This window comes from Portunus trituberculatus, chromosome 32 (assembly GCF_017591435.1).
Source record: "Portunus trituberculatus isolate SZX2019 chromosome 32, ASM1759143v1, whole genome shotgun sequence".
Lineage (NCBI taxonomy): Eukaryota > Metazoa > Arthropoda > Malacostraca > Decapoda > Portunidae > Portunus > Portunus trituberculatus.
The window spans coordinates 11,324,706-11,351,655 of NC_059286.1; the positions used below are offsets into that span (position 1 = coordinate 11,324,706).

Below are 26,950 nucleotides of genomic sequence, written 5' to 3' on the forward strand. Positions count from 1 at the left end.
ATGTATGGTTTTTTTTTTTCTTACATCCTGCCAGCTTAATCTGGATGGAGTGGTGGATGGGGAGGATCCTTCGCCTTTACTATCCTTTTCTCTCAACATTGTTCAGATATTTGTGTTCTTCCTTTGTATTCCTTTGTATTCCTTTTCTTTCTTCTCTTCTTTTTTTCTCCTCCTCCTCTTCCTCCTGTTCCTCCTCCTCCTCCTCCTCCTCCTCCTCCTCCTCCTCCTCCTCCTCCTCCTTTTCTCCAGGAAATAGAGGCACCTCATTTTCCTTCTCTGTTCACGTGAGGTATTTATTTTTGACGTTTTCCTTTACGGCTTACGTTGTTCTTGTTTTTCCTTACTCTCATCATCATCATCAGCAGCAGCATCTTCATCATTATCATCATCATCATCACCATCATCATCATCGTCACCATCGTCATCATCATCATCATCATCAGTAGTGTAAGTTGTGATAGTAACAACAAAAGTAGGAGAGAGAGAGAGAGAGAGAGAGAGAGAGAGAGAGAGAGAGAGAGAGAGAGAGAGAGAGAGAGAGAGAGAGAGAGAGAGAGAGAGAGAGAGAGAGAGAAAGAGAGAGAGAAAGAGAGAAAGGGAGGAGAGTAGGAAAAATAAATATTTTCCTATTTGCTTATAGTCATTTTATTTTGCATTTTTCATCATACATTTGTGATCACAGTAGATAAGGTTAGCATACACACACACACACACACACACACACACACACACACACACACACACACACACACACACACACACACACACACACACACACACACACACACACACACACACACACACACACACACACACAATAAATAGCAACAAAAAAACAACCACGCCGTCAATCTCAACACAGAATGGTAACAAACAAACATTTAGCGTAACAACAACGTTCAACAACAACACTCTTAGTAATTAAGGCAAAAAAATAATATGTATACGACTAAACCTTAAACAGATCAGTGAAAAAATATATAGACGAACCTTAAGTCAATCTGTCAGTATATTAGCAACAACAACAACAACAACAACAACAGTATGGTTAACACAGTGTACATAACGAAGGCGGTCCTCTGTTACAGCATTACGAGAACCTCACAGGCACTCTAGGTTAGGAATGAGGAGTCAGGTAGCATCGTCATTCTGTTCTTGACACATGTGCTGGTGTTTGCTCAGGTGACTTGGTGCAATCTTCAACAGCAGTGAGTGGCGTGTGTATTTCACCATATATACATTCCTACCCCTTTTTTTTTTTTTTTCTTCCATATTTTTCTATCTTCAGTTCCTGGTACATCATTTCCAGGACGGTGGCTCGTAACGATTTGGCACTTGGGAACCGTTGCCCGTAGCTCATCCTACCCTCGCACCGTGGCCAGGATTCCATCCCGTGCGCGTGAGAACACCTTAGCCCACAAAGTGCACGCGCGGCCACAACAAATATAGAGACAAAAAAGATAAAAAAAAAAAAAAAAAGGACTGAAAAGAAAGGGATGAAAAAAGATAGCAAAAGTCTTGTTATTATTGAAGGAAAGACAAGTAGTAATCAGGTGCAGGTAAACATCAACTGTAACCTTGACGCTAATGACTGGTTGACTGGAGATCAAGCGACGCGTGGCCTTCCAGAGTACAGTGATTCATGTAATAAGCTTCACCATTCTAATATAAAGCACTGCACAATTTCTCAGCTCATTGTAAATTCTTATGCAGATACGATTAATTTATTTGTTTTATTTGACTTCTTTGCCCATAGACGGACGAACAGTGAATTAAGAGAAAGAAAGGTTTTGAAAAATTAGAGGAATGAACAGATAGTTACATGAATAGATAAATAAATTAATAAATAGATAAGAATGGATGCATAAATGAATTAATAAATAAATAAATAAATAAATATGTGTAGCAGAATGGTGACGGACCAGAGAGAGAGAGAGAGGCGGGGAGAGTTGGTGAGTCACAGTCAGGCGTCGTGACGGACGGGGCGCTAGCACTGCTCAGAGTCTGCAACAAGAGAGTTACGTGACGGTCAGCAGCACAGGTGGTGCTTGTAGTGCTGTCCATACCTCACCCCATCCCGTGCACACTCTTCCACACCAACAGTGTTAGTCAGCACTCACCTGACGGCGCGGCGGTGCAGCGGTCGGCCTGCTCACTGAAGAGCGTGCCCGCGGCACACTGCTGCCGCTGCAGCTCCCACCTGCCGCCCTGGCCACGCTGGCAGCGGTAGTAGGCGCCACACAGCAGCCGCTGGCCCTGTGTGTGTTACACCGCACGCTGTAGTCACCAGAGAGAGAGAGAGAGAGAGAGAGAGAGAGAGAGAGAGAGAGAGAGAGTAGGAAAGAGAGAGAGAGAGAGAGAGAGTCGGAGGGGCTCACCTTAAATGTGCCGTCGGGGTCGCAGAAGAAGTGGGGGACGCAGGCGAGCTCCTTGAGCTGCTTCAGGACGTGGTTCCTCTTGTCCTGCGAGCATTGAATGTTGAACCCGTGTGACAGTGCCACGGAGGCCGGCCCCGGGGTGGCGGGGCTGACCGGCCCGGGGACAGGGAAGGCGCTGGGGGCGGGGTTTACTGGAGCAGGGGCGGGAAAGGCGCTGGGGGCGGGGGTGGCTGGAGCAGGGGCGGGGAAGGCACTAGGGGCCGGGGTGGCCGGGGCAGGGGCTGGAAAGGCACTAGGGGCGGGAGTGGCTGGGGCTGGGGCAGGAAAGGCGCTGGGGGCGGGGGTATCCGGGGCCAGGGCGGGGAAGGCACTTGGGGCGGGGGTGGCCGGTGCAGGGGTGGGGGTGGCCGGTCTTGCTGTTGGTGCCGGAAAAGGAGCATAACTGGGAACCTGAAAAAATTTCATCAAAACAGGAGATGAGTGTGTGGTGCAGTGTGGCTCACCACGCCACACACCTGGCCACACAGCACCAGTCAACATCCAGGTGTGTGTTGCCCGTGGCGGCTTCCCCGAGTTAAATTCCCGCACATCACAAACTACTAATGCCGCACTCCTTTCTGAATCTTTAGATACTTATCGGAGTATTTTTAGCGATTCTGAAAAAAACTCTTTTGTTGGCGTTACCATCAGGTGGCATCTACTGTTCTGGATGGCGCGTGTCTTGATGCATGGCTTACGTACCTGTTTGCATGACAAACACATGTCTGCGCATGCCAGGCCCTCCCTGTAAGAGGTCGTCACTAGACACAAGTCCTCGGCCTTATAATAACAAGGCCAGTCAACAACAACACCAACAACAACTCGTCATCTGACACCTTTGGACTACAACATGCTCACTTCGCGACACAGCAGACACTCTGGGAGCTGAGACCGCGGCCTGAACGCCGCCATGCTTCCCGTGACAGGTGTTGACCTTGAACCTTGGCACAAAATGCCCAAGAAAACTGCTCATATGACCGAGTCTTCGCTTTTTTAGTTCTCCGTAACACAATATAGCTTTGGTGTCTAAGTGTTATGAAGTTTCTATTGCAGCAGCTAAATACAGAAATCAGATGTTGTGGGAAAACGCCTGTGTGGAATTAAACATGGTCTAGTGTTGCCGCCCGCTCAGTCTGAAAACACTGCTCATTCAGTCTCTAGGTTGAAATTATTTCCACATCGTTCAGAGGAATTGTCTGCTCTACACATTGACACTGTTTTCACTTCATATAATGTTAGTCAGCACTCACCTGACGGCGCGGCGGTGCAGCGGTCTGCCTGCTCGCTGAAGAGCGTTCCCGCAGCACACTGCTGCCGCTGCAACTCCCACCTGCCGCCCTGGCCACGCTGGCAGTGGTAGTAGGCGCCACACAGCAGCCGCTGACCCTGTGTGTGTTACACCGCACGCTGTAGTCACCAGAGAGAGAGAGAGAGAGAGAGAGAGAGAGAGAGAGAGAGAGAGAGAGAGTCGGAGGGGCTCACCTTAAATGTGCCGTCGGGGTCGCAGAAGAAGTGGGGGACGCAGGCGAGCTCCTTGAGCTGCTTCAGGACATGGTTCCTCTTGTCCTGCGAGCATTGAATGTTGAACCCGTGTGACAGTGCCACAGAGGCCGGCCCCGGGGTGGCGGGGCTGACCGGCCCGGGGACAGGGAAGGCGCTGGGAGCGGGTGTTACTGGGGCAGGGGCGGGAAAGGCACTGGGGGCAGGTGTGGCCGGGGCGGGGGCGGGGAAGGCAGTAGGGGCCGGGGTGGCCGGGGCTGGGGCGGGAAGGCACTAGGGGCGGGGTGGCCGGTGCGGGGCAGGGAAGGCGCTGGGGGCGGTGTGGCCGGGGCAGGGGCAGGAAGGCGCTGGGGCGGGGTGGCCGGGGCGGGGCCGGGAAGGCGCTGGGGCGGGGTGGCCGGGGCTGGGGCAGGGAAGGCGCCGGGGCGGGGTGGCCAGGGCTGGGGCAGGAAGGCACTTGGGGCGGGGTGGCCTGGGCCGGGGCAGGAAGGCACTTGGGGGGGTGGCCGGGCCGGGGCAGGGAAGGCACTTGGGGCGGGGGTGGCCGGGGCGGGGGCTGAGGTGATGGATGGAGAGGGTGTGGCGGCGGGTCTCGGTGGTGTGCCAGAAGAGGAACACAATTCTGAATCTGAAAACACCACCAGAATGTCAACAAACACAACAGCACCATGGGAACACACCTCTTGCCTCCCACTCACGCCAAGCACTCTCACCAAACACAGCCTCACCAAACACAACCTCACCAAACACAGCCTCACCAAACACAACCTCACCAAACACAGCCTCACCAAACACAGCCTCACACCATGACACCACTTGCACACCTAACCTCTTCAATACTGGGACACATTTTCACCTTGACTTTTGGGTGTGATTAGACGATATTATTGGTATTAGGAAGGATCTATGGAGGTCGGAAGAATACACAGAGTCTTTACTATTTTAATTCCTCCACTACCACCCACCTGACGGGGCCGTGGCGCAGGTGTGGGTCTTGTCACTGAAGAGCTGCCCCGCGCCGCACGACAACACCTCCACATCCCACTTGTTGTTCTTACCTCGGTTGCAGTTGTAGTAGGATTCACACAGCCACTGCCGACTCTGTGATATTTATTCCCCACATCACTTACTCGTGTGTATGTGTGTGTGTGTGTGTGTGTGTGTGTGTGTGTGTGTGTGTGTGTGTGTGTGTGTGTGTGTGTGTGTGTGTCTAAAGGCAGAGATGGACTAATTTAAACTTTGAATGGAAACTTTCCTTAACATGATTCTGTAGCAAACAAACTTTCTACTACCCACTACCAGCACCACCACCACCATCACTACTACTACTACTACTACTACTACTACTACTATCTATCTATCTATCTATCTATCTATCTATCTATCTATCTATCTTTCTATCTATCTATCCATCTATCTATCTGCCTCCATCTCCCTGTGCTCACCTGGAAAGTTCCATCAGCGGCGCAGAAAAAGTACTGTTTGCAACTGAGCTCCTTCACTTTGGGGAGCACGTGTTTCCTGGAGGTCTCGGCGCAGTAGACGGTGAAGCCTTGGGACACCGCCACGGAGATGGTCGAGGGACTGAGTGTGGTAATGGCTGGCGGGCTCGTGGTGGGAGAGGGCGTGGTGACTGGAGCGGCGGTGGGCGGGCTTGAAGGTGTGACGTGAGTACAGATTTGAGATTCTGTAAAGGAACGTAAGGAATTCATCTCTCTTTCATTGCAATTTTCAGAATGGTAATAATAGTAATAATAATGATAATGATAATAGCAATAATAATGATAATAATAATAATAATAATAATAATAATAATAATAGGACTACTACTACTACTACTACTACTACTACTACATACTCTCTACCCTACCACCACTCCTTCACCACTCTCTACCACCACTACCACCACCACCACCACTACCATTACTACCACTACCACCACTACCACTACCACTACCACCACTACCACTACCACTACTACCACTACTAACTACTACTACTACTTCTTACCTGGGGGCCGCGGCACACACACCCTGGTCGTCTTGTCATACAGTTCAGTTTCCGCCTGGCACATGTTTACGAAGTAGTTACCGACGTAGCAGCCGTCACACAGCGTCCTGGGCTGGCTGCAGGGGGCGTAGTGGCGGCAGTGCTCGTCTCGGAACTGGCAGTTGAGAATAGTGGTGGGGGCCGGAGTGGAGGGCGTGGGGCTGGTGGACGGTGTTGTGTGAGGCGTGGTAGAAGGTGTGGTAGTGGTGGATGGCGTCGTGGAAGGCGTGGTTGTGGTAGAAAGCGTAGTTGAGGGTGTCGTGGTGGGTGTGGTAGTGGTCGTGGTAGTTGTGGTGGTGGAAGTTGTAGTGGGTGTGGTTGTGGTGGTGGTTGTCGTGGTGGGGGTCGTGGTGGGCGTGGTTGTCGTGGTGGGGGTCGTGGTCGGTGGGGTTGTTGTTGTAGGGGTCGTGGTAGGCGTGGTTGTCGTGGTGGGGGTCGTGGTAGGCGTGGTTGTCGTGGTGGGGGTCGTGGTAGGCGTGGTTGTTGTGGCAGGGGTCGTGGTGGGTGTAGTAGGCGCACTAGTAGCAGCAGTAGGCGACACAGGGCCGCCACACACCTGACTTTCTGTAATGGAAGTACACAAGACAGTCAGTCACGCCAGGGATGCAGGTGTCGCGTATCGCAGGTATATTGTAGCGTGTCTTGACTGAGTTGAGGCTGAAGCAGACTAATAAGGCCTAGTCAGTAAGTCATTCACGTCTCGATTGGCCTTAAGATTAACTCTGGTACCAACTAAAGTATAATCAAGCTTTTCCTCATGTCCTTTTCCTTTCTCCTTCTCCTCTTAAAAATATACAAATAAAACCAGTTTTAAGGAACCGTCAAGCCTATTGATGGTATATCCTTCTCCTTCTCTTTTACTACTACTACTACTACTACTACTATCACTGCCATTCACCTGGAGGCCGCGGCACGCACACCCTGGTCATCTTGTCGTACAGTTCAGTTTCCGCCTGGCACATATTTACGAAGTAGTTGCTGACGTAACAGCCGTCACACAGCGTCCTGGGCTGGCTGCAGGGGGCGTAGTGGCGGCAGTGCTCGTCTCGGAACTGGCAGTTTAAAATGGTGGTGGCGGGCGTGGTGGAGGGCGTGGCGGTGGTGGAGGGCGTAGGCAGGGTGGTCAGAGAGGTGGCATCACAAATCTCAGTGTCTGGAAAAATAAGAACAGTTCATCAGGTCAGTAAAGAAGATTCACTCATGAAAATTTCTAGAAGAAGTTTCTTTCCACAACACGTGACTACCGCTCCTTCCAGACAAGAGTCTCTTCCAGTGCCATCTGTACATCTGTCAGCTGAATGCATTAATTCCTCCTACTCCTCCACCTCTTCCTTCTTGTGTTTCTTTTTTCTCTTTCCACATAGAACACCGTATCATTTGTGTTTTCTGGCCAGCTTCGGCTGAAGGGATATACGGGGAGAGGAGGGAGGAGCCTTCTTAGGTGCTATCCTATCTCTCCTATTGAAAGTTTAGAGTATAACAGTTAGTCAGACAGCTAAGTAAGGACCTCAGGACCTGTTGCTCTTTGGACTCAATTCACATCCCTTTGTATTTCTCCTCATCTTGCTTTGGCTCACCTGCAGGCCGCGGCACGCACGCCCTCGTCGCGCGGTCGTACAGCTGAGTGGCGGTCTGGCACATATTGTAGAAGTAGGTGCCGATGTAGCAACCGTCACACAGCGTCCTGGGCTGGCTGCAGGGCCCGTAGTGGCGGCACGCTTCTTCCCGTAGCTTGCAGTGCAGCACGATGGTGGCGAGCACCGTGGAGGGCGGCACCGTGGGGGTCAGGGAGGAGGGGCGGCACACCTCTGTGTCTGCAACAGTGCACCAAGAGTTATCACCTGAGCGGGAAACCTGGAACATGACGTTCTTTAACTCAGTTTGCCTGAACACAAGACTGACAGTTCTCTTTGGCACCTCTGCTCCGTGAAACACTGTCAGCATTATCGTGGCCTAGCAAACACTGTTGTTCCTCCTTCCGCTCACCTGCGGGCCGCGGCACACACGCCCTCGCCTTCTCGTCGTACAGCTGCACTCCTGCCTGGCACATGTTGTACAGGAAACTGCCGATATAGCAGCCGTCACACAGCTTCCTGGGCTGGCTGCAGGGGCCGTAGTGGCGGCAGCCCTGCTCCTTCAGCTGACAGTTTAGAACGATGGTGGAGAGCGCGCTGGAAGGCGTGGCGGTGGTGGAGGGCGTCGGGGTGGGGGCAAGAGTGGCGGGTGAAGTCGTTATCGGGAAGGGGACAAGTGGGCCATCACACAACTCTGTGGCTGGAATGATGAGAGCAGTGTGTTAGGTGAACAGGTTCACGCAAGTAAAGTCTTCAAAAAACAGGGGTTAATCTTCCCAGGCACCAGCATCTCACACCACGTGTTCTGTGTTATGATCAACATAAACAAGACATTGGGTGTTTATCAATAAACAACAAGAGTTCATTAGTCTTTGCACCAAAGACTGCATCGTGACGTTTTGAAAAACAAAAGTTTCGCCGCGGCGCTACTTCTTACCTGCGGGGCGCGGCACACATGTCCTCGCCGCACGGTCGAACACCTGAGTGGCGGTCTGGCACATGTTGTAGAAGTAGGTGCCGATGTAGCAGCCGTCACACAACGTCCTGGGCTGGGTGCAGGGGCCATAGCGGCGGCACAGGTTGTCCCGCAGCTCGCAGTGCAGCACAATGGTGGCGAGTACCGTGGAGGGCGGCGCCGTGGGGGTCAGGGAGGAGGGGCGGCACACCTCTGTGTCTGCAATAGTGCACCAAGAGTTATCACCTGAGCGGGAGACCAAAGCTTCCTGGAACATGAGGCTCTATAAGGCTGGCTGTTCAAGCATCAGTTTCACAGCGCCTGTTGTTTATATACAAGACTTTTCTTGGTGGTTTTTAAGGAACGAGAAATAATAGACTTGTATTTTTACCAGTGATTGAGTTTAGCTGCACTCCCCAGCCACCTGCTGAGGAAAGTCACGTGACCAACAGCAGCTTCCTCCTCACTGGTGCAAAAAGGTGAACAAACGACAAACGCATGAAACTTGATCTTCAGTGAACCTCCTAACAATACGACCCCGACTCTTTGACTCCGGCCAGGTTATTAATCTAATCTAACTACCTTCCATAAGCCAGGCTCGACCATCACTGTCCGCTTGAGAATTAATATAACTAAACCAACTATTTGTCACTTCTCCTCCGGCTCACCTGCGGGGCGCGGCACGCACGCCCTCGCCGTCCTGTCGTACAGCTGCGTTCCTGCCTGGCACATGTTGTAGAAGAAGTCACCGATGTAGCAGCCGTCACACAGCGTCCTGGGCTGGCTGCAGGGGCCGTAGCGGCGGCAGCCTTGTTCCTTGAGCTCACAATTCAGAACGACAAAGGAGAGCGCGGTAGAGGGCGTGCCGGTAGAGGGGGTGGTGATGATGGGCGGGGTAGGGGAGGATGGTGTTGCTGGGGAGGTGGCAGCGGTGGCGTCGCACAACTCGGTGTCTGAAACAGGAAGAACAGTTCATCAGTTCAATTGAAAGCGTTCTCTTCACCACTCTTTTAGAACAGATTTTTTTTTATCAAGTTTTCAAGAATTTAGAATTTACTTTCCTTCAGGCGAATTCTCCCATGTTACGAGTTCAATAAGCAAAAAATCGTGACTTTCCTCCTCCTCTTTCGTGTCAGGGAAGTGTAATGTAGTTTATCTTCACATTGTGTCAACACACACACACACACACACACACACACACACACACACACACACACACACACACACACACACACACACACACACACACACACACACACACACACACACACACACACACACACACACACACACACACACACACACACACACACACACACACACACACACACACACACACACACACACACACACACATTACATATTTCTTACAGTCACAGTCACAGGCAGCTCTGACCTGGTCACTGCCAGTACTTTCGATCTGTGATGTTCTGTGTTTACTGGAGACCCTGGCAATTATTGGCTAACTCGGGAAATATAGTACGAGGGATCAGTGTGGAGTGGTGACCTGTGTACGACGTCCCTAGAGGGAAAGCACACCAACTCAGTGGAGTGAGCGGCGCTGTGGTCTGAGTGACTGCTGCCACCTTAGAAAGCTCCAGGCAAGGCTGCCACACCACCACTCACCGACTACATCGTGCCTCTCACCTACGCTATGCACACACCACATTAATGACTCACCTAACGTCTACTCACATTCTTCCCGAACAAACAAAGGTTGACGTAAACATTAACTCTTTCTTAATATTAACTCGAATTACTTGTGTTGTTTTTTCAGTACATCATGGAACCATTTGATTTTACTGGTCGGCTTCTGATGGAGGGATGCGTAGGTGAGAAGGAGTCTTCTTATGTTTCTCCCATGAATAGTTAAAGTAGAATAATCACCCAAACAGACTAGTAAGGACTTCAGGATCTGTTGCTATTAGAACTTTCGCGGTATTGGTCTAGCTCACCTGCGGGCCGCGGCACGCATGCCCTCGCCTTTCGGTCGTACAGCTGAGTGGCGGTCTGGCACATGTTGTAGAAGTAGGTGCCGATGTAGCAGCCGTCACACAGCGTCCTGGGCTGGCTGCAGGGCCCGTAGTGGCGGCACGCTTCTTCCCGTAACTTGCAGTGCAGCACGATGGTGGCGAGCACCGTGGAGGGCGGCACCGTGGGGGTCAGGGAGGAGGGGCGGCACACCTCTGTGTCTGCAACAGTGCACCAAGAGTTATCACCTGAGCGGGAAACCTGAAACATGACGTTCTTTAACTCAGTTTGCCTGAACACAAGACTGACAGTTCTCTTTGGCACCTCTGCTCCGTGAAACACTGTCAGCATTATCGTGGCCTAGCAAACACTGTTGTTCCTCCTTCCGCTCACCTGCGGGCCGCGGCACACACGCCCTCGCCTTCTCGTCGTACAGCTGCACTCCTGCCTGGCACATGTTGTACAGGAAACTGCCGATATAGCAGCCGTCACACAGCTTCCTGGGCTGGCTGCAGGGGCCGTAGCGGCGGCAGCCCTGCTCCTTCAGCTGACAGTTTAGAACGATGGTGGAGAGCGCGCTGGAAGGCGTGGCGGTGGTGGAGGGCGTCGGGGTGGGGGCAAGGGTGGCGGGTGAAGTCGTTATCGGGAAGGGGACAAGTGGGCCATCACACAACTCTGTGGCTGGAATGATGAGAGCAGTGTGTTAGGTGAACAGGTTCACGCAAGTAAAGTCTTCAAAAAACAGGGGTTAATCTTCCCAGGCACCAGCATCTCACACCACGTGTTCTGTGTTATGATCAACATAAACAAGACATTGGGTGTTTATCAATAAACAACAAGAGTTCATTAGTCTTTGCACCAAAGACTGCATCGTGACGTTTTGAAAAACAATAGTTTCGCCGCTGCGCTGCTTCTTACTTGCGGGGCGCGGCACACATGTCCTCGCCGCACGGTCGAACACCTGAGTGGCGGTCTGGCACATGTTGTAGAAGTAGGTGCCGATGTAGCAGCCGTCACACAACGTCCTGGGCTGGGTGCAGGGGCCATAGCGGCGGCACAGGTTGTCCCGCAGCTCGCAGTGCAGCACAATGGTGGCGAGTACCGTGGAGGGCGGCGCCGTGGGGGTCAGGGAGGACGGGTGGCATACCTCTGTGCCTGCAACAGTACACCAAAGGCGGTCATTTCAGCTGGAGTTTTGTGTGACGCGCCTTTTTTTAGGGGATCAGAGAAACGTACATACAGATCAACTGTGATGGAGATTTGTGCAAGATCTGAACAACTGCATAAGATTTAGAGTGAAATTGACCTCCTTAATGGGAACCTTCGCCCTTTCGCTATCAAAAGGGCAGTGGTCGTGTCTCATCAGACACTCACATGAACGTATCTAGCTCATTAAACGCTTTCTTGCTCCTCCGGCTCACCTGCGGGGCGCGGCACGCATGTCCTTGCCGTCCTGTCGTAAAGCTGCGTTCCTGCCTGGCACATGTTGTAGAAGAAGTCACCGATGTAGCAGCCGTCACACAGCGTCCTGGGCTGGCTGCAGGGGCCGTAGCGGCGGCAGCCTTGTTCCTTGAGCTCACAATTCAGAACAACAAAGTAGAGCGCGGTAGAGGGCGTGCCGGTAGAAGGGGTGGTGATGATGGGCGGAGTGGGGGTGGATGGCGTTGCTGGGGAGGTGGCAGCGGTGGCGTCGCACAACTCGGTGTCTGAAACAGGAAGAACGATTTTGTTCAGTCGAAGTTCTCCTGAAAGTTTTCAAGAATAACTTACTTACTGTATAGCACCTCAGGCCTCAGTGTGTCGCCTCGTGTGTTGTGTTGTGGCTCACACAATGCATTTCTTGACTGTACGTATCAGGAAATATGAAATTTTGACTTCTAATTTTACCTGTTCACTGCATTGTGCTTAACTCTAGTCGTATAGGAAGTGTCTATCAAATTCCCCCAAAGCCATCCTCCTCCTCCTCCTCCCCCTCCTCCTCCTCCTCCTTCTCCTCCTCCTCCTCCTCCTCCTCCTCCTCCTCCTCCTCCTCCTCCTCCTCCTCCTCCTCCTCCTCCTCCTCCTCCTCCTCCTCCTCCTCCTCCTCCTCCTCCTCCTCCTCCTCCTCCTCCCATTACCTGGGGGCTGCGGCACGCACACCCTGGCCGCCTTGTCGTACAGCTGCACTCCTGCCTGGCACATGTTGTAGTAGAAGTCGGCGATGTAGCAGCCGTCACACAGCGTCCTGGGCTGGCTGCAGGGAACGTAGCGGCGGCAGTGCTCGTCTCGGAACTGGCAGTTGAGGATGAGGTTGGGATCTATTGTAGTGGGCGTGATAGAGCTGGAGGACGCTGTAGAAGGCGTGGTGGGCGGCGTGGGTGTAGAGGGTGTCACTGGGGAAGTCACGAACGTTCCGCCACAAATCTCTGTGTCTGCAACAACAAAGGCAGTGATTCAGTTCAAGAACGCATTTTATATATCAAAATTCGAATTTCAGCTGTTTTTCCAGTATCAGTATCCCACATTACGTCTTAGGCCTTTTCTCCTCCTCCTCCTCCTCACCTGCAGGCCGCTGCACGCACGCCCTCGCCGTCTTGTCGTACACAAAAGCTCTTGTCTGGCACACGTTGTAGAAGAAGTCGCCGATGTAGCAGCCGTCACACAGCGTCCTGGGCTCCCTGCAAGGGGCGTAGCGGCGGCAGTGCTCGTCTCGGAACTGGCAGTTGAGGATGAGGTTGGGATCTAAAGTGGTGGGCGTGGTGGAGCTGGAGGACGCTGTAGAAGGCGTGGTGGGGGGCGTAGGTGTGGAGGGCGTCACTGGGAAAGTCACGGACGTTCCGCTGCAAATCTCTGTGTCTGCAACAACACAGGCAATGTATCAGATCAAGAACACGTCTTTTATATCAGAATTTGAATTTCAACTTCTCTTTTAGCAGGAGGAGGCAGTGGACACCTGTTGAAAAGGTAATTACTCCCAGTGAGGTCTAATAGCACTGGCTCAGGGGTTGCTGTGATCTTATCATTAAAACCAGCTGTGACCTCACTAAACGTTTCCCTTTGTCTCACAACACAAGGGCTCAGTCACAGCCTGCCCTCTAAAGACAGCTCTCTTCCTTCACACACACTACATGCATATACACACACATACATTCTTCATGCAAAATTTTTTATCCACAAAAAGTTCCAATACCATCCCCGGAGTCCCTTCCGACTATATTTCTATTTAGCTTTTTTAGGGACCTGCATCTCAATAGGCCTTTTTTTTCATCAATTTATAGATTTTTCTTCCCTAGGCCGGTGTGCTTTCCTACATAAAAAAAGGATCAATATCCTACATTACGTCTTGGAGCTTTCCTCTCCTCCTCACTCCTCCTCCCCCCATCCTCCTCCTCCTCACCTGCAGGCCGCGGCACGCACGCCCTCACCGTCTTGTCGTAAATAAAAGCTCTTGTCTGGCACACGTTGTAGAAGAAGTCGCCGATGTAGCAGCCGTCACACAGCGTCCTGGATTGGCTGCAGGGGGCGTAGCGGCGGCAGTGCTCGTCTCGGAACTGGCAGTTGAGGATGAGGTTGGGATCTAAAGTGGTGGGCATGGTGGAGCTGGAGGACGCTGTAGAAGGCGTGGTGGGCGGCGTGGGCGTGGAGGGCGTGGTGAAAGGCGTAGCCGTGGAGGGCGTTACTGGGAAGGTCACAAAGGCGCCGCAAACCTCTGAATCTGGAACGGTAAAGGCAAGTCATGAGTTGAAGGAAGGAAGTTCATGTGAGTTTCTTTCTTTTTTGTATGCTGGAGGACTAACACTAATCATGGTCACTATTTCAGGATTAATGCTACAAATTCTTAGATCTTTCTTCTTCCTCCTCCTCCTCCTCCTCCTCCTCCTCCTCCTCCTCCTCCTCCTCCTCCTCCTCCTCCTCCTCCTCCTCCTCCTCCTCCTCCTCCTCCTCCTCCTCCTCCTCCTCCTCCTCCTCCTCCTCCCCCTCCTCACCTGCAGGCCGCGGCACGCACGCCCTCGCCGTCTTGTCGTACACAAAAGCTCTTGTCTGACACACGTTGTAGAAGAAGTCGCCGATGTAGCAGCCGTCACACAGCGTCCTGGGCTGGCTGCAGGGGGCGTAGCGGCGGCAGTGCTCGTCTCGGAACTGGCAGTTGAGGATGAGGTTGGGATCTATTGTAGTGGGCGTGATGGAGCTGGAGGACGCTGTAGAAGGCGTGGTGGGGGGCGTAGGTGTGGAGGGCGTCACTGGGAAAGTCACGGACGTTCCGCTGCAAATCTCTGTGTCTGCAACAACACAGGCAATGTATCAGATCAAGAACACGTCTTTTATATCAGAATTTGAATTTCAACTTCTCTTTTAGCAGGAGGAGGCAGTGGACACCTGTTGAAAAGGTAATTACTCCCAGTGAGGTCTAATAGCACTGGCTCAGGGGTTGCTGTGATCTTATCATTAAAACCAGCTGTGACCTCACTAAACGTTTCCCTTTGTCTCACAACACAAGGGATCAGTCACAGCCTGCCCTCTAAAGACAGCTCTCTTCCTTCACACACACTACATGCATCTACGCACACATACATTCTTCATGCAAAATTTTTAATCCACAAAAAGTTCCAATACCATCCCCGGAGTCCCTTCTAACTATATTTCTATTTAGCTTTTTTAGGGACCTGCATCTCAATAGGCCTTTTTTTATTATCAATTTATAGATTTTTCTTCCCTAGGCCGGTGTGCTCTACTACATTAAAAAAAAAAAAAGGATGGCGTAGTGGATAAGGTGGTGAGCGTGGGATCGGGCAGACGTCCACGCGTAGGTTCGAATCCCACCACGTACAGCCTTAAAACACTTTGCCATTTGTCGAGTGGTTTAAAGTTACCTACATGTCACCATGATACCCAGGTTCTAGGTGGTTACACTCAAGATGAGCTTGGGCGGTGATATGGGCCCTAATATGGGTACCACTATAAATAAAATTGCCTGTGCCACTAATGGGCGGAAGCTGAACAGCGCTTCCCATACACTCTTCAAGTGTGCCTACAGGCGCTATAGGCCTTACCGTAAAAAAAAGAAAAAAAAAAAAAAAAAACATTACGTCTTGGAGCTTTCCCCCCCTCCTCCTCCTCCTCCTCCTCCTCCCCGCATCCTCCTCCTCCTCCTCACCTGCAGGCCGCTGCACGCACACCCTCGCCGTCTTGTCGTACACAAAAGCTCTTGTCTGGCACACGTTGTAGAAGAAGTCGCCGATGTAGCAGCCGTCACACAGCGTCCTGGATTGGCTGCAGGGGGCGTAGCGGCGGCAGTGCTCGTCTCGGAACTGGCAGTTGAGGATGAGGTTGGGATCTAAAGTGGTGGGCATGGTGGAGCTGGAGGACGCTGTAGAAGGCGTGGGCGTGGAGGGCGTGGTGAAAGGCGTAGCCGTGGAGGGCGTTACTGGGAAGGTCACAAAGGCGCCGCAAACCTCTGAATCTGAAACGGTAAAGGCAAGTCATGAGTTGAAGGAAGGAAGTTCATGTGAGTTTCTTTTTTGTATGCTGGAGGACTAACACTAATCATGGTCACTATTTCAGGATTAATGCTACAAATTCTTAGATCTTTCTTCCTCCTCCTCCTCCTCCTCTTCCTCCTCCTCCTCCTCCTCCTCCTCCTCCTCCTCCTCCTCCTCCTCCTCCTCCTCCTCCTCCTCCTCCTCCTCCTCCTCCTTCCGTTACCTGGGGGCCGCGGCACGCACACCCTGGCCGCCTTGTCGTACAGCTGCACTCCTGCCTGGCACATGTTGTAGTAGTAGTCGCCGATGTAGCAGCCGTCACACAGCGTCCTGGGCTGGCTGCAGGGCCCGTATCGCCGGCAGTGCTCGTCCTTGAACTCACAATTAAGGACGATACTAGGAATAAGGGTGTGTGTGGGCACTGTGGGCTTGCCTGTGGTGACTGGTATTGTAGTGGTGAGGGACGTGGGCGTGGAGGGTGTTACTGGTGAGGTCACAAAGGTTCCGCTACAAATTTCTGAGTCTGGAATGTTAGAAGCAATTTATTAGTTCCTTCCAAAAGGTTCGTGTGAGTTGAATTTCTAAGTTTTCCCTCTGATCCAATTTTTTTACAACCCAAGAATTTGGTCAAGATTTAGAGAACACGTGGTTTTCTCTCGGATGTTTAAAAGACCACATGAAACACTCCCCTCTGTAACTTCCTATCTGCTCCTGTATTCCCAACTTCCTATGACTTGGTTTAATTTAAAAAGGAGGTTTTAGGACATTTTTCTATTTTTTTCTTAGCTAAATTTCTCAGACCTGCAAGGGAACTGGCAACTAAGTGGGGCTTTTTTTTATGTTGTACTTGCTCAGTTTTTCCTTCTTACATAAAATAAAACCTCTCAAACATCGCTCTATCTTGCACCATTGCCTTAAATACAGTCTACACAGGAAGATATATTCCTCCTCCATCATTTTTTTTTTTTTTTTTGTTTTACCTATATGACAAAGTTTCAAGGCTGTATGTGGTGGGATTCGAACCTACGCATGGACATGTGCCTGATCCCGACAGTCACCACCTTATCCACTACGCCACCGCCTCCCTGCTTTTCCTTCTCCTCCTCCTCCTCCTCCTCCTCCTCCTCCTCGTGCATAGTTACCAAGCAGTTTTGAAGGTATGTAAAGATCTGGTACTGTTTGGTTTTCCTTTGTATTCTTTTGTATTTGTATTCTTCCTCCTCCTCCTCCTCCTCCTCCTCCTCCTCCTCCTCCTCCTCCTCCTCCTCCTCCTCCTCCTCCTCTATCTCTGTTTCTCTATCACTGGTAGTTAGGAAATAGCTTTAACAAACAGCCTAGTAAGGACCTCAGAGTCTGTTGCTGTTTGTCCTTCTTTGTATTCCTTTGTATTCCTTCTCCTCCTCCTCCTCCTCCTCCTCCTCCTCCTCCTTCTCCTCCTCCTCCTCCTTCTCCTCCTTCTCCTCCTCCTCCTCTTCCTGCAACTCCACCTCATTCTGTTACCTGGGGGCAGCGGCACGCACACCTTGGCAGTCTTGTCGTACAGCTGCGTTCCTGCCTGGCACATGTTTACGAAGAAGTCGCCGATGTAGCAGCCGTCACACAGCGTCCTGGGCTGGCTGCAGGGGGCGTAGCGGCGGCAGTGCTCGTCTTGGAATTGACAGTTAAGGATGATGGTTGGTGGTTGTGTGTCTGGTGTGGATGGCGTGGCGGGCGTGGCTGGCGTGGCGGGGGTTGGGGGATTCGTGGGGCGTATAGTGGAGGGCGTGGTGGGGCTTGTGAGTTCTGGTGTTGCCGTGGAAACATCACACGACTCCACTTCTGTAAGATTGATGTTAGTTTATTTGTAAAGCAGAGTGAATTTTGACTTGGCTTGCGTTGATCATCTGGAAGCTTTCTTTTTTTCAGTGTTTCAGACATTATGGAAAAATAAATATTGCTTTTAAAACTGTGCACTGTTATTCCTACACTTCTTAATCCGCTCCTCCTCCTCCTCCTCCTCCTCCTCCTCCTCCTCCTCCTCACCTGATGGTCGCGGCACACAGATCCTCGCCACCGTATCGTACAGTTCAGTCTCAGCACACATTCTATGGAAATGAAACCCGATGTAGCAGCCTTCACACAGCGTCCTGGGCTGGCTACAGGGGGCGTAGCGGCGGCAGCTCTCTCTCTTGAACTGGCAGGGGAGGGAAGTGGAGGGCGGCGTGACGGAGGGCGTGGGAGAGGGAGTGGAGGGCGTTTCTTTAGTGGGGGTAATCGTGCAAGGTCCAGGAGAGGGCGTGGTGACGGGAATAAGTTGAGTGGGTTGTGGCTTTGGGGTGAGCTGGGTAACGCCTTCTATTTTTGTGCCACAGGGAGGACCGACGCTGGAGGGGAAGAGGCACTGGTCCATGTGGTCGTCAAACACTGTCCCATCCTCGCACTCGAAGTAGTAAGTGCGGTAGAAGCCCACGTTCATGCGATCCACACACCTGCAGTGGAGTGGAAGGTTTGGAAAGTGTGCATGGGAGGAGAAAAGGGCAGGAGTACAGTAGTGAAGAAATAATGGAGGAAACAATATTAAGTGGAAAATCTAACCCATGAGTCACCTTACCTATGCAAATAACTACAGTGATATAAGGCAGCCAGTTATACAGTTACCTCACTGACTAAAAGACCCACACAGCACACAGCCATCCCAAATAAGACACGCTGGCTTAACCTTACAATCCACTGCCTTACCTATGCAACCATCCATTAACTAACAAAGACAGTAAAGCAACCAGTAATACAGTTACCTTACTGACTGAAGACCAACTTATTATACCACGCAATACACAACCACCCCAAAAAAGACACCCTTACCTTACATACTTAACCTTACAGTCCACTACCTTATCTATGCAACCATCCATTCACTACAAAGACAGTAATCTTATTGACTAAAAGACCCACTTGTTATACCACACATCACATAACCATCCCAAACACGCTTACCTTACCTTACAGTCCAACACCTTACCTATCCTTAATTTCTCTGAGTTGCCCTTGCGTTAAACTGTTGCACGAAACATACCTAGTCACTCTTCCCTTATTTATGTTAATATTTTGAACTTTAATAAGAGTTATTTAACCTACTAAGTGACAGGTGCCCCAGTTATTGTGGGAACCCAGTCAGGCTAACTTCAGGGTCGTAACAATTCTCTAAAGACACTTCCTTACCTCACAAACCAGGAGCAATTTCGTGGGTGGGGGAAGACTCCCTCACTTGGACACTTCACTCTTGGGTACACGATGTAGTCTGGGTAGCGGGAGTCTGCCGGAGGAACAAGATGAAGGTCACCCATTAACATAAGCGCTACCATTTGTATTACTATTACTTGTGATCATAAAAGTACCGTAAGGAGATTCAGTGTGGTGACTTGCGTGTTGGTGCTTTCGAATTTATTGTTGTTGTTGCTGTTGTTGTTGTTAGTGGTACTGCTATTGCTTCTTTTATTGTTATTGTTGTTGTTGTTGCTACTGTTTGTCTTTCTTGATCTTTGTTTTTTGTTTTCTTTTCTTGTCTTCTTCCTCTGTTTTTTCATATTTTTCTTCTACTGCTATCATTGGTGTTATTAGTGCTAATGTTGCTAATTTCCTTACTGCTACTACTATTATTTTTTTCTCATCCACCATCATCACTATTACTACTACTACTATTGTTGCTACTACTGCTACTACTTCTACTACTACTACTTCCACCACCACCACTACTACTACTACTACTACTACTACTACTACTACTACTACTGCAGGTGGGTGAGTGGTGAGCGTGTCAGTGAGATCAGGAACCCGTTTTCTCTACTCTCCGTGGCACAGATTCCCAGAGGTACTGCCGTGTCGTGTCGTATTGTGTCATGTCGTGTCTCGTTGCCGCCTTGGACTGCTGGCTAGATTTACTTACTCTTATATAGAAAGATGATGAAGGATAAAAAGTTTGGACAGAATGAGACGAAAAATGAAAGAAAAGTTAAAAAATTAGATAAAAGTTTGTGGGCAGACTACATTGCTTTTTTTCAACTCTTGTTTGGTTTGTGTGTCTGTTTTATGGCTAGATTTGATTTTCCTGGCTAGATTTGACCTTTTCCTACTAGATTTGACTTTCCTGGTTATAAATTGACGTAGATTACTTGCTAAATTGCTGTTTGGGTTATCTAGAAGCGAGTATGATTGAAGGTGTCACTATTTTACTTTTTTTTCATGTAGGTACTCCAGATAAAGCTAACAAAATATATGAAATAAGAATAAAAGATAATTAAGGATGCCAGACTGTACACATGTGCAACAGAAAACGGAGGATGACTTGGAATTTTGAACGGGGGACTATAAAGGTGGCAGAATGATTCCCCTACGAGTCACCATTACCCCTATAGCACAAACATTGGTGCGCTCTCTCTCTCTCTCTCTCTCTCTCTCTCTCTCTCTCTCTGTTTTTTTTGTGTATGTTTGATTTGAGTATTTTCTTTCTATTTTTTTGTTCCTTTTATCGTTACTTTTAGATATTTTAAGTGTCATTCTCTCTCTCTCTCTCTCTCTCTCTCTCTCTCTCTCTCTCTCTCTCTCTCTCTCTCTCTCTGTTTGATTTGAGTATTTTCTTTCTATTTTTTTGTTTCTTTTTTCGTTACTTTTAGATATTTTAAGTGTCATTCACTCCCTCTCTCTCTCTCTCTCTCTCTCTCTCTCTCTCTCTCTCTCTCTCTCTCTCTCTCTCTCTCTCTCTGTGGCTGAACAGGGAGAGAGTTCGAGTGACAGTGGTAATTCCGTGTCAGCACCAGCGCCGCGAGGTCTGACAGGCGCCACGAATGTTTTATTCATCAGTGTAGATAGAGAAGCAATCAAGGAAACAGGTTGTGTCACTCTGGCCTCTTGTGTCTGGTCACCGTTCATTTCTCCCACGCTCTGACCGGCACGGTACGCGCTATTGGCAGGTCATAAGCATAGTGAGGCCGGTCCTGTTTATTTGTTGTTGTTTTTATTGGTGAGAATGATCCGGATTGGCCAACAGCGAAACCAGTAAGCAAGTTTGTTAAAAGGAAAATGGGAAAATAGCCCTGTCGGAAAATGGATGCAGTGAGATTGGTTTCTATAGCGCATTGAAATTTCTGTTGATGACGATGATGTAGGGAGCTTTACTATTTTTTTTTTTTTTTTTTTTTTTTACTGGTTGTTGTTGTTTTTGCCATTCCTTGTGTGTCTGTAAGAGGCGTTTGAGAAAGAGAGGCTAGTTGTGTCATCCTCACTAACATACTGACCGATACAGTGGACTCAACCTAACCTAACCTAACCTAACATATCTCACATTGCCCTCCATAGCGTAGCATAAGAGAGCAACAGAGCATCACACAAGCGTCAATATGTAACTGTCACACAGAAATACGATCAGTTAAGGGATGTATCGTGTATGTGTTATCAACTGCCTCTACACTGGAGCTCAATATGTAAATGGTGGTGACTTTGGCCAACTCAACAGTCACCCACAGAAATTGTTATTGAAAGGATGTATAGTGTATGTATTCTCTGTATCATTAATTTTCTACTAAACTGGAGCTAAGCTGTATGTAAATAGCGGTGAATTAAGCAATACTTTAAACAATCGGGCCTAAAAATTACCAATGAAGGAAGGTGTAATATATATTTCTGTGCGTTATGAATCATGAGACTGTGTAATCTGCATGTCTTTACTTATTTTATGCTATCAACTTTTCTTATGACTAGAACGGAACGATAAGTAACGAGCAATGAGTTAAACAAATCAAACACTCAACCACATGAATAAGAAAAAATCGTGTAGTAACTTTCTTTAAAAATGAAACTAAGCAACATGGAAATGAGACAAATATAACAATCACACATAGAAAACTGCCATAGAAAACCGCATAGCCATTTCCTTTACAACTGAAACTAATAACTCAGTATACTAACAGTGAAACGAAACAACCACCCACAGAAACTATAATGGGGGAATACAAACCGTACATTAATCTCCTTTACACAACAATCACTCATAGAAAACTGCCTTAGAAAATCGCATATCCATTTCCTTTACAATTGAAACCAATAACTCAAAATACTGATGGTGAAACGTAACAATCACACACAGACACTATAAAAGAAAATACAAACCGTACATTAATCTCCTTTTACAACTGGGACTGACTAATATGTAAACAGCGGTGACTAAACGAGACTGTGCATGAATTTCCCTTTCATGACGAGACGGAAAGAGTTGCCGTTATCAAGTCAGAAGTCACGCGTTTCACCAAGCACTGCCCGCCTCGCCTCGCCTCGCCTCTCCACCTCGCCACCTCGCTATGCCCTCACCATCCGCCGCCTCCACATAGGGATGATCTCATGTCTCACTCCTTTGTTTGCACCTACCCTCGCATGTTGACCAAAGATGATACGAGTCTTCCTACTGTTACTGTTACTACTACTGTTCCTGCTACTGTTGCTTTTACCGATGTTACTGCTGCTGCTACTGTTATTACTACTGTTGCTGCTACTGTTGCTTTTCTTGTTATTACTGCAAATGCGACTGTTATAAGTGTTACTGTGTGTTGACTTAAGTTGTGGATATTGATAGTATTATTGTTGTTGCTAATACTGTTGTTGATGCTATTGGTTTTACTACTACTATAACAACAACAACAACTACTACTACTACTACTACTACTACTACTGTTATAATGATGATAATAACAACAACAAATAATAATAGTAGTAAGAAGAAGAAAATACTATCACACATACCACTACCACTAATACTACCACTAAAACCACCACCACTACTACTCCTCCTCTTCCTCCCACCACCATCACCACCACCACCACCACCACCACTAGTAACAAGGAAGCACCAGCCGACCTCCTCACACAGCCAGTCATGCCCCGGGTTTATTCCACCGTGACGCCCAACACTCGCCCACCAAAATCAGAGTTTATTTTTTCTCCGGGATTAGAGTCACGCCCCCCGGAGAGGCAACGGCCGCTGAGGTCTTGATGAAGTGGGCGTTGGGGAGAGGGTAGGGGAGAGAGAGAGAGAGAGAGAGAGAGAGAGAGAGAGAGAGAGAGAGAGAGAGAGAGAGAGAGTGAAAGAGAGAGTTGCCATAGGTAGGCCTAGAACTCTGGCAAATTGTACCGCCTATCACTAGTAAAAATAAGAGAGAGAGAGAGAGAGAGAGAGACAGACAGACAGACAGACAGAAAGATAGACATACACAGAACACAGACGACAGACATACAGACAGACGGACTACGCAGAAATACAGACGAAATAATTAATAGATACAGAAAAAAATGCCGCTGATTATTGTTATGAATATGTAAAGTTGAGCAAATAACAGATGACAGGAGAGGAGACAGACGTGAAATAAAGGACAAGAGGCGAGAAAAATTGGATACGTATAAAGCCACATAAAGCAACACTGAACGAAAGAAAGAAAATGAGATGACACAAATAAATAGCGAAAAGAAAAAGAAAAGTGCTGGTGTAAAATTCTTAAATGCACAACAACAACGAAAAAAAGGAAAAAAAAGGAGTGAAAAAAAAGACGAAAAATACTAACGAAAGAAAAAAAAAGCGAAATAAAACAATTGAATAGCGATAAAAACAAAAACTCGGGTGTGAAATCTTTAAGTGCACAACAAAAACGACTAAAAAATTGAAAAAGAGGAAGAAAAAGAATGAAAAGAAGTAGACGAAAAAATAATAACAATAACAACCACCACCACCACCACAACAACAACAACAACAACAACAACAATACTCACTGTTGGGTCCAGGAACAGCGCCGAGGACTCTTGTAGCCGCCGCCGCCAGAAGAGCCGCCACCAACACACCTCGCCGTCCCGCCATCTGAGGACAAGAAGGAGCTTTTAGTGTGACCCATGAAGCCTTAATAGTGTGACCTGACCTTGAGTGTGAGGGGGTGCGCATCTCAAGGTCACGTGAATTGAAACTACTGTATTTTAATGTTGTTTACGAAGCGTTGTGAATAGTTTAACCCTTCCAGTACCATAACGCGTTTCCATATTCATTCTGCTCACTGTTTGGCGCTTTTATACAGATTTAGAAACTTATGTGGGTGTTGAAATAGTAAAGAGTCTGGCCATTAGTCTTAAGCCCTTCATAAACCCTTCCTAATGCAAGTAAAATCGTCTAATCATACCTAAAAATCATGGTAAAAATGCGTGTTAGTATTGAAAGGGTTGATAGTGTGACCTGACCTTGAGTGTTGAAGGATTTGGATCTCAAGGCCACCTGAATTGAAACCTTTGTATTGCATTTTATTCATTTATTTTATTTAAGAGGGAAGAACTCGTCAAAGGTACCTGAATTGAAACCTTTGTATTATAATTTCTATATGTAATAGGGGAGGACTGGTCAAGGGCAGCAAAAAGATACAGAAATAAAGGCCCTCTTAGTCACCAGTCTCCTTACAGGGCTGATAGTTAGCGCAGTGAATGATTTAGGGTGGGAAAGTACTGTGTTTGATATGCACTGTATTTAAATGAACTGTTATGAACTGTTTTGAATCGTAATGGCTAATCTCTTTTTTTTCCCTCTTTTTATATTACATTTTCTTACGTTATAGTATAGTTTTCCTTCCCATTCTACTCTTGTTTTCCCTTCTCTCTCTTCCTCAAATTCTTCACGGTACATTCCCCTTCCATTTCTATCTATCCTTATTTTCTTTCTTTCTTTTTCCCTTTGTTCATTACCTTATATTTCCTTTCCAGTCTTATCTTCTCCCTATTTTCTCTCATTTCTTCCTCACATTCTTCACGTTATATTTGCTTTCCATTCCTGTCTACCCTTAATTTCTTTCTTTCTTCCCTTATCCTGTATATTTGCTACTTTTTCCCTTTTATTCTTATCATATTTCTATTCTTTTTTATTTATTCCTCATATTCTTCATGTTATATTTACCTCCCATTCCTATCTCCACTTATTTTCTTTCTTTTCCCCTTTTTGTTCATTACGTTACATTTCCCCTCCATTCCTATTATATTCCTATTTTCTTTCATTTTTCCCTATATTCACTACCATACATTTCCCTTCCATTCCTATCTACCCTTATATTCTTCCTTTCTTTCATTTTTTCATCCTATATTCACTATTTCTATTCCTATTATATCTCTATTTCCTTTCTTTATCCTTATACATTACATTACATTTCCCTTCCCATGTTCACCCTATGCTTATTTTTTTTACGCTATATTCATTACGTTACAAGTGCAGCGAAGGTTCCAGCAGGTGACGAGGTAGCGAGGCAGTGGCGCAGGTGACGGAGAGTAGTGTAGGGTGCGGCGTCTCTGCTTCGACTGACTTACTGTTGAACTTCCTTGTGCAATATATATTCTGAGTCGGTGTCGCTTTATCATGGGTCACCTTGCTAATTCCTGGTCATATTTGGGTCTTGCTGTGAAATGTTTGTTGACAGTTACGTTTCTTTCCTCTCGCTTCTCACTCTTCTTTCTCTCTTTTTTTTTTTGTCACTTTTTTTCTTCTCGTATCTCCATTTTTCCTCGTTTTGATTCGTTTCGTTTCTTTCATTCAGTTTCTTGCTCTTTCTTTTTTTTTATTTATTTGTTATTCTTTTTTTTTCTCTTCTCTTTTTCTTTTTCTATCACTTTTTTTATTTCTATTATCTTCATTTTTCTTCGTTTTTATTCGTTTCGTTCCTTTCATTCAGTTTCTTGCTCTTTCTTTTTTATCTTTCTTTTTTTTTTTTGCTTCTCTTTCATCTATTTTTTTTCTTCTTTTTCTTTATTCTTTTCTCTTTCTTATCTACAATTTCTCAGTTTTTTTCATTTCATTTCATTTCTTTTCATTTTTTATCTTTGATATATTTTCTATCGTTTTTATCTCTCATTTTCTATTTCTTGTTCTCTCTTCCTTTATTTTTTCATATGTTTACTATTCCTCTTTTTTCCTGTCTTCTCTTTCTTCCAGTTTCTTGCCCTCTTTCTTTTATTCTCTTCTCTTCCTCATCTTTACAATTCCTCGTTTTTACTTTCTTTTTCTCTTTCATCTTGTCTGTCATTCAGTTCCTTGCTCCTTCTTTTTTCCTTTACTTTTCCTTATTTTTACTTTTCTTCGCTTTTCTCATCCTTTTTCTTTTCAATTCAGTTTCTTGCACCGCTATTTTTTGCCCTTTTTTCCTTCCTTCTTCCTCTTTCATCCAGTTTCTTGCTCCCTCTCATGCCTTTAATTGTCTTCTTTACTCTTCAAATAAGCGTCACTTTAAGATATCTTTTTCTTTCACGAGTTTTTTTTTTTCTTTCTCCTATTTCTATTTTCCTTTGTACTCAAATTTTCCATCGCAACACTTTCCTCTCCTCATCCACTTGTCCCATCTCCACCGTCACTCCACCACTCATCCACATCCTCTTCCGCCTCTTCTTCATACCTCCTCCTCCTCCTCCTCCTTCTTCTCCTCTTCCATTTATGAATATTCTGCATCTCATTATTCCTCTTTTTCTTCGTTTTTTCTGTATGTTCTTTTCTATTTCTTTTCCATTTTTGTTCTTGTTTTTATTATTCTTGTTCTTCACTTTCTTCAAAAAAAATCACTGCCCAACTTCCTTCTCTTCATGAGCTTATGTCTATCTGTATGTCTGTCTGTGTGTCTCTGTCTACCTGTCTAAATTTACCTAACCTTGCATTCGTTTGTCATCCTGTCAGCCAGACCGTCCCATCCGTCTACACTGATGCATCTTACTTTCTATCTGCACGTCACTGCATTCATCGCCTTTACCCATCCCTGCATTAATCTGCCTGCAAATTCTCGTCTCCTTCGACTCATAAATGCACCTGCCAGATAATCCCCTTCTGTATGTCTGTTTATTTACTTTGCATCCTCGAAAACCGCCACCTTCAAGTGACACACCCGAACATTTTAACAAGGAGGTGGGAGAGCTTACCTTTAGAAGACTAGCGGTGGCGGTGGTGGTGGTAGTAGTGGTGGTGGTGGTGGTGGTGACCGGGGGACTGACTACCAACGC

General features: G+C 47.7%; 1 protein-coding gene across 1 annotated transcript; it reads right to left on the reverse strand.

Moving 5' to 3' along the window:
• Positions 1 to 718: 718 nt before the first annotated feature.
• Positions 719 to 25,504, reverse strand: LOC123511974 (mucin-2-like). Its single transcript, XM_045268083.1, has 28 exons — positions 23,714 to 25,504; positions 19,124 to 19,217; positions 17,948 to 18,393; positions 17,426 to 17,743; positions 16,149 to 16,448; positions 15,601 to 15,906; positions 14,432 to 14,725; positions 13,843 to 14,160; positions 13,008 to 13,301; positions 12,584 to 12,877; positions 11,888 to 12,172; positions 11,385 to 11,621; positions 10,860 to 11,147; positions 10,451 to 10,687; positions 9,164 to 9,448; positions 8,478 to 8,714; positions 7,953 to 8,240; positions 7,544 to 7,780; positions 6,865 to 7,119; positions 5,928 to 6,530; positions 5,363 to 5,604; positions 4,883 to 5,018; positions 4,092 to 4,545; positions 3,900 to 3,959; positions 3,668 to 3,803; positions 2,379 to 2,828; positions 2,121 to 2,256; positions 719 to 2,004 (listed from the first exon to the last, which is right to left on the reverse strand). Exons 1-28 carry the CDS (start codon positions 23,877 to 23,879, stop codon positions 1,988 to 1,990), a joined length of 7,413 nt encoding a protein of 2,470 aa, XP_045124018.1. The 5' UTR covers positions 23,880 to 25,504; the 3' UTR covers positions 719 to 1,987.
• Between the last annotated feature and the right edge of the window lie 1,446 nt (positions 25,505 to 26,950).

Coding starts and splice junctions, on each gene's coding strand:
- LOC123511974 (XM_045268083.1), bottom strand. CDS start 23,879: ATGCGCACCCCCTCACACTCAAGGTCAGGTCACACTATTAAGGCTTCA. Junction 14,726..15,600: donor GTGCGTGCAGCGGCCTGCAG/GTGAGGAGGAGG, acceptor GTGTTGTTGCAG/ACACAGAGATTTGCAGCGGA. Junction 10,688..10,859: donor GTGTGTGCCGCGGCCCGCAG/GTGAGCGGAAGG, acceptor GCACTGTTGCAG/ACACAGAGGTGTGCCGCCCC.